The sequence below is a fragment of the Cucurbita maxima genome, unplaced genomic scaffold (assembly GCF_002738345.1).
Source record: "Cucurbita maxima cultivar Rimu unplaced genomic scaffold, Cmax_1.0 Cma_Scf00014, whole genome shotgun sequence".
In the NCBI taxonomy this organism is placed as follows: Eukaryota; Viridiplantae; Streptophyta; class Magnoliopsida; order Cucurbitales; family Cucurbitaceae; genus Cucurbita; species Cucurbita maxima.
In genome coordinates, this window is record NW_019272030.1 from 443159 (window position 1) to 450985 (window position 7827).

A 7827-nucleotide genomic window follows, 5' to 3' on the forward strand; every position below is an offset into this window, starting at 1 on the left:
ACTATAAAAGAAAAAAAAAAAAAAAAAAAAAAAACCCTCCCATGTCTCATTTTCTACTTATCTATACAGTGATTGAATGCCTTCTCCGGCTCACCCCCTGCCGAGGTCAGTTCTCCTTCCTCCCATCTTTAGTTTCATCCCTTTTTTCCTTTTCCTGTGTGGGTTCTGTTTGTTTCTTGAAAATTTCATTTTCGGTTTTGCAGTGGATAGTGTATTGCCAGATGTTCATTTCTCAATTTCTCTTTTATGTTCCAGCTAAGTGAGAGTCTTTCACTTCCTCCCATTTGGACGACGAGGGAAATCAGCTGAGACAAGGGAGGGTGGCCATTCTGGAAAGCGTCACACTAGAGAGTTCACTACCATTTTCCATAACTGGATCTTGGGAATTCGCAACTCTCTTTGTGCTCGTTCTCTTTCAGGTAATTTTCCCTCCGATTTGGTGTGTTTTGCTCCCTTTCAATTGGGATTTGTGTTTGCTAATCTGAAAATCCCTTCGTTGGTTTTTTCAATGTCAAACAAAACCCCCATTGATCCCCCCAAAAAATCTGCTGGCCTAAACCTTTTGTTTTGTTTCAGTTGATTTCAGTGGTTTCTTTGCATCTATGGAGTTTAGATTTGTCTGGTTCTTGTTGGGAAATTTTTTGAGTTGAGTTCCGAATCTTCTTCTTGTGCACTTTGTAATTGTGCAAATTGTGAAATCCTTTGTAATGCTGTGTTGTTGTGTTTATGCGGCTATGAATTGTGTTGCTTATGGCCATCAATTTTGTAGGTAATGGAACTGTCAGACTCATTTTTGGTCTGGAAATTGAGTTCTATGTTCATCTTTTCTGCTTATTGTGATCATAGATTAGTACCCATATTTGTGAATTCTGAATCTAGCCAATTCCATCTCTGTGTACTGCCAGACTTTCTGTCAACCTATTCACACCACCAACAAGTTCATTGCACACTTTTCGATTATAAGAAATTTAAGTAGCAATGTATGTTGGTTTCATATATTTGATTGCGTCAGAAAATCTTTTTATAACAATTTTGAAGATTGGAAGTAAGATCATAGTTCTAAGCGTTTGTAAGATCAAATTGTATCACTACGTTTATTTGGTCCGGGCAGAACGTTCCCCATTCATTCCATTTCCACGAGTTATTCTCATTTAGGGGAATTTGAAGCTTGCCTATTAGCTGGATATATGTTTGTACAGCCTCATTTCACATTTTAATGGAACAACTTTAAAAATGTTAAACTTTTCAAATATGGAAGAACTGTGCTCCTTTTTGTTTTGTTTTTCGTCCATTAATAAGTAATCACTATAGGTAAATTGATCTTTTACTAGTTATTTTGTTATTACAGGATCAAAACTTTGTTTACTTTGATAATTATATTTTTCACCCAAGTATGATTGATCCTTTTGAGAGGTTGGGTCCGATTGTTCAAGTCTAAAAGAACTACTCATCTACTCATCTACTTATAGAAAGGAGTGAAATTCATCTCTCAAGATTATGTTTCAGCTCTCTATTTGGTCGAATCCTAAAAATGGTAGATATATAAAATTGGCTACAAAAATTATTCTAACCTATACAAATAAAAGGACAAGCCCAGATAGGTAAGAGTTCATAACTCGTGAATTTTCTTAATTAACAGATTTGTAAAGAGATTAAATATTTTGTAGTTTAGTCTTATAAAATAGAGACTAGGGAATGAGATACACAAAATATATAGACAACACCACTTAATACACATGACTGGCACTCCATATCCTCTTCTATGATCGTACAACTCCCGAACACTCCCCTATCTTGACTAGCTAGCACCATTCCCCTAAAAAAGAAGAATAAAACATACTCAACAAGCAATCTAATTGCATTCTTCCTAGTAAGTTTGAGCCTATTATCTATAGCTATCTAAGTTTTTGAGGAGGCTTTGAAGTTACTCGCCACTAATCCATTTGGGAGTCTAGACATTTGATAAAAAAATTTAGCATCATGGATCTTTGTACAATGGATGAACCTACTTTTTTGTTCTTCATACTTAGCTAGCCTACACTCCCATAGAAGTGATTGGGACAGTATGATGTCATCTCTCTGAACATATTTGTGTATGGTTAGCTAACGACCCTTCCACAAGAACCATAAAGTCAAATAGTCTAGGAGAGCGATCCATGTACCGACTAGTTATTGAATCTACCTATGTGGTCCCTTGTGTCCGCTTAAGATGGGTTTATGGAGTCGTGACCATGTTTAGGAGACCCTTGATCCGTTTTCACACAAGATAGAGACACCTTTGTCGACTTGACACACTATCCTATTTAACCGATCAAGGTCAAGCTAGATGGTACAGATTTAAATACCTACCACCCGATAGGGCACTATTAGGTTGTAGGCTTCACCTACAACCAAGAGTTCAAGCCATTGCCACCCAAACACAACAATTCTATCATGCTCTGATATATTCGATTATGGAATATGATATTAAAAGGAAAAACAAATCAAGATGGAAACGTTCAAAATAAGTAAATCATGTGAATATTAAGCTTCAGATTTACCAAGATTCCAAGGGATTACGTATACCCATCTTCTTCTACAAATTAGGAAGCTTAGAAGATATCATTTTACACCATTACATATTTACTTGCCTCTTCCACATAAATAGCTTAGCCTATGCTTTTTCTTAAACAGGCATTTCATATAAATATTATATTTAACATTTTATTATAGTTATTTATAATTTATATGATATTTTCAAATGAAAGCTTAATTCTTAATAGTCAATCTTTTGAAAATATATTAGTCCAAGTAGATATTGTCTTTTTCTAAGAGTTCGTTCGATTTTTAATAGATAATTTTAATTTTTAATAAAATTTCTAAAAACATTCTAATATATATATATATATATATATATATATATATATATATATATATATATATATTTATGAAAATATAATATTGTATTTTAATATAAATTTTAAAAATTAAAAATGGAATATTATAATACTGGAAAATGGTGAGGAAAAACAGGATCCCGTGTGTGATGATTCCCCGCCATTAACACAGTCGTCTGCTCCGCCACGCACCTCCCTCCTCCTCCGTTCCGTCTATGTCTGTTTACCTCATCATTCACTTCCTATGACACTTTCCCTCCCCTTCTCCCACTCCTCTCTCCATTCCCATTTTAATGCCCCTTTTTCCTGTTCTTCCCGCCGCCCCCGATCCCCACTTGTCCTCTCCTCCTCCTCCTCCTCCTCCCCCTCCCATAATCTCATCCTCCTCCTCGGCGCCACCGGCTCCGGCAAGTCCTCCCTCTCCATTGACCTCGCCTCCCGCTTCCCCTCCGAGATTATTAATTCTGACAAAATGCAACTCTACACAGGCCTCGACATCACCACTAACAAGCTCCCCCTCTCCGACCGCCGCGCCATCCCCCACCATCTTCTCGGCGACTTCGATCCTCTCGCCGGCGAAGTCTCCGCATCAGCATTCCGCTCCCACGCCGCGGCCGTTATCTCCAGCGTAATCTCCCGAGGGAACCTTCCTCTCGTCGTCGGCGGTTCCAACTCCTTCATTCACGCGCTTGTCGCGGCGGATTTCGATCCAACCCACGACGTCTTCGGATACTCTCGGAATCGGGTGTCTACGGAGTTCCGGTACCGGTGCTGCTTTCTGTGGGTGGACGTGTCGTTTCCGGTTCTGAAACGGTACTTGTCGAAGCGGGTTGACGAGATGTTAGAGGCCGGGATGGTAAGGGAGTTGGCGGAGTTTTACGACCCGGAAATTGCCGATTCAGAGACCCGAGTGGGGCTGAGGAAGGCGATCGGAGTAGCGGAATTCGAGGAGTTTTTCCGGCGGCATCACCCGAAAGGGAGAGAGTACAAAGAGGGGGGGGATCCAGTGGTGGCGAGCGCATACAAAGAGGCGGTACGGAAAATAAAGGAAAACACGTGGAAGCTAACAAAGAGGCAGTTAGGGAAGATCGGACGGCTGAGAAGAGCGGGGTGGGACCTGAAAAGAGTGGACGCGACAGCGGCGGTTGTGGCGGTGCTGGGGTCGGAAGCGGCGGAGAAACGGTCAGAAATATGGGAGGCAGAGGTAGTGGAAGCAAGCGTAAAGATTGTGAAGAGGTTCATTGCGTAGTAGGTTTTGCAGCTTTTTCCAGCTATGGCAGTTACTATTTCTTTTTTTGTTCCATTTTTGCCCCCATCTCTCTTTCTCTCTCCTACACTTTCTATAAAAGGAAAGAAAAAAAAAAGAAATTTAAAATCAAATTTTGAGAAAATTAATTTTGTAAAGAATTGAGATCATATGCTTCAAACTTAGCCTTTTTATGATAATTTGAGTAAGAGAGAGAGACTTATTTTATGTCCTTTTTATGAATATTATTCTTTTTTTTTTTTGCTTATTATTTATTGGACTGATTTTTTTATTTACATTCATCTATTAAATTTCAAAGATTAAACTTTTAGTTTAAAAAAATAAATAAATAAATACTATGAATTTCATTTCATTTTGGTTTTTGTAATTTCAATAATGTTTAAAATATTTACGGAATAAAACCAAAAATAAAAGTGAAAGTACAAAATAATATTCAAACCGTAAATAAATAAAATGATGCGTGTTGACGTGGAGGGCAATATTGGAAGCCTATTTTTAAGGAGAGAAGAAGTTTCCATAATTGAAATTCAGAAGCTTCGTTGACTCTCACCGGTCACCCCTTTCATAAAAAAACCCTTACTTTTTATATTCCCAATTTCATCATTTTATTATATGACAAAACATCTATTTTCATCATTTCTGTTCTTTTTATCTTTAATTACAATAAAAATAATATTATCATATTATATTATATTTAAATGAGAGCGAAATTAAAAATACGAAAAATAAAATAATAGAAAATTAATAATTATATCACATTTATTTTCAGTAGCTTAATCATAAAAATTTAAAAGTATATTTTTTAAGTTAATAATATAATAATATAAACTCATAATTATAAAATGTATGGAAAATATAAAAGTATATAGAAAAAGAATAATAATTTAAGCTTTCATTTATTTAAAAAAAAAAAAATTGAATGAATGAATGAAATGGGTTTAGGGTGAAGAGTATGACAGGCACATTGAGAGCAGACTGGTGAGGGCTTTTTGGGTATCCCTATTCCATTCCCTATGCTTTTGCTGCCACTCTTCTTACTTCATTTCTTACCACATTCATTAATGTCTGATCTCTTGGCCTTGGGAACCAAGAATTTCATTTCCAAAAACAAAAACAAAGACAAAAACAAACAACCCCATGTCTCTAAGTTCATCAATCCATTCCATGTAACTAAGATTAGTTCGGCACTTTGGTTCTCATCATCCCTGCAGGAGTTCCATAATATTTGGTTCATACCCAAATGATCTTAACAATTTCATCAATCCCTTCAACACACCATAGATTTCCTCGCTCTGAGAATGCCTCTCATCCAAGGAATAGAACTCAACTACGCTATCATTCACCTCAATCAAGCTGCATCCGGGCAATTTTTTGGACCCAGTGTCCCTCATTAATATCTTCAACCGGGCAACGTCTTTCCATCTCCCAACATCTCCATAAATATTTGATAGCATCACATAGTTTGCAGGGTTCTTCGGTTCAAGCTGAATGAGTTTCTGAAGAGCTAACTCACCGAGATCAATGTTTTTGTGAATCCTGCATGCACCTAGAAGAGCAGCCCAGATGACAGCATCTGCTTCCATCGGCATCCTCTTCACGAACTCGATCGCTCGGTCCAAAAGTCCAGCTCGCCCAAATAGATCAACCATACAACCATAATGCTCAATCTGAGGCACAATTGAGTAGTCGTGGACCATTGAGTTGAAATATGAGGTGCCTTCTTCAACTAACCCAAGATGGGTGCAGGAGCACAGCACTCCAATGAAAGTGATTCCGTCAGGCTTCACGCCAGTGATCTTCATCTGGTGAAACAAGTTTAATGCATCCGCCCCACATCCATGAGTTGCCAAGCCACAAATTACAGAGTTCCAAGTAATAACGTCTTTTGAATCCATGCTTCCAAAAACCTCCATTGCATTCTCGATTACACCGCATTTTGAATACATGTCTATTAATGCATTTCCAACATAAATACTTCCCTTAAACCCGATTGTTGCAGCATATACATGCACCCACTTCCCCAAGTCAAGAGCCCCTAATCTTGCACAAGCGGACAGCACAGTGACGAGGGTGGCATCATTGGGAACAACAAGGCCATCAATTAGCATTCGTTTGAAACAACCCAAGACTTCAAAGAAACACCTCTTATGAGCATATGCCCCAATCAATCCATTCCAGGAGAAAACATTCCGCTCAGGCATTTCTTCAAACATCTGCTCACAAGCCTCAATGTCTCCATTATTTGCATACCCATTCAACATTGTATTCCAAGACATCACATCTCGGTATGGCATTGCATCGAACAGCTTTCTTGCAGCCGCCATATCCCCTATTTCAATATAACCAGAAACCATGATGTTCCAAAGCACGACATCCCGTTCTGGCGCCAAGTCGAAAAGTCGATGAGCAAACACCACATCATTACACAAAATGTAACCACTAATCATGGAAGTCCAAGCAACTACATTTCTCTCAAGCATTCCAACAAACACCTTGTACGCAGACCCAATCGCCCTCCCGACAGAGTACACATCGATCAGCGTAGTTGCCACGAATTGGTTCCCTTCAAACCCTCCCTTAATCACCTCACAATGTATCTGTTCACCTTCGACAAACGCACTGATCTTTGCACATGATTTGAGGACAAGAGGGAAGGTGAAGCAGTTGGGTTTCACGTCCATGCTCTTCATTTTCCCGGACAAGAAAATCACTTCCCTGTAAAACTCGTTACGGACATACCCTCTGAAAGTTGCATTCCAAAGGGCTAGTTTTGGGTCAGGAAAATGATCGAACAGATGGCGGGCATAATCCATTCGCTTCAGACCAGCCCATGCAGATACCAGATTGGGAGCTACATATTCATTGTGTTGGAAACCGTGGGTGATTATCTGGGCTTGAACTTTCTGAAGCAGCGCCGCTGTGTTACATGATCGTAACAGAGAAATGAAGTGTTCTTCAAGGACCCGGTGGGGATGATGCCTCTGGACTGAATCTAACAAAAGCTTCGCTATCTTTCCCGAATGAAGAATCTTAATTCAGTAATTCAAACTTCAAGGGGCTAGTTCAACGATCAAACAACATAGAATCAAACAAAATTTTCAAATCAGAAGTAGCTTCAGATCTAGACCTCAAACTCAGAATCCAAACCTGAGTTCGAACCACAGCTTCAGTGACCAAATTCACCCAAATCACAAATTCATTGATCGAACTTTGCCATGCTCGGACGCCCCACAGCTCTTCAGCCCACAGACGCGACCCAGTACCTTCACACCTCAGCCTAATCGAGTGCTGCCCAACCCACTCGATGTAGACAATTCGACCCACAGACACCCTCACAAGCCCAACAGCTTGACACGCATATAAAATTGCTCTCATGAAAAGAAAATAAGGTAATAAGTAAAATAACATATCATAAATAAAGGTTGCTAATGCCCGAGACAGAAGACACATGACTCTGTCATTCTTGTTGGATAATGAAAGTCTTACATCAGCTAATTTAGAGAATTATCATGAGTTTATAATCAAATAATATTTTCTCCATTGGTGTCAGCCTTTTAAAAAAATCCAAAACAAAGTCGTCTAATAATTTGTACTCTATAAAAACTGAAACTTTATAAGACTATTACTAATGATTTTTTTTTTTTTTTTTTTTTTTTTTTTTTTTTTTTTTTTTTTTTTTTTTTT

General features: G+C 38.5%; 2 protein-coding genes across 2 annotated transcripts; one reads left to right on the top strand and one right to left on the bottom strand.

Moving 5' to 3' along the window:
* Positions 1–259: 259 nt before the first annotated feature.
* LOC111489858 (adenylate isopentenyltransferase-like) lies at positions 260–4179 on the top strand (the record flags this gene model as incomplete). Its single annotated transcript, XM_023138283.1, has 2 exons — positions 260–419; positions 3365–4179. Coding segments are annotated over 2 exons (921 nt in total), but the record flags the coding sequence as incomplete, so codon positions are not given.
* A 1102-nt stretch (positions 4180–5281) lies between these two features.
* LOC111489834 (pentatricopeptide repeat-containing protein At1g08070, chloroplastic-like) lies at positions 5282–7443 on the bottom strand. The gene has a single exon (XM_023138247.1). The coding sequence runs from the start codon at positions 6954–6956 to the stop codon at positions 5343–5345; it is 1614 nt and encodes a 537-aa protein (XP_022994015.1). The 5' UTR covers positions 6957–7443; the 3' UTR covers positions 5282–5342.
* Between the last annotated feature and the right edge of the window lie 384 nt (positions 7444–7827).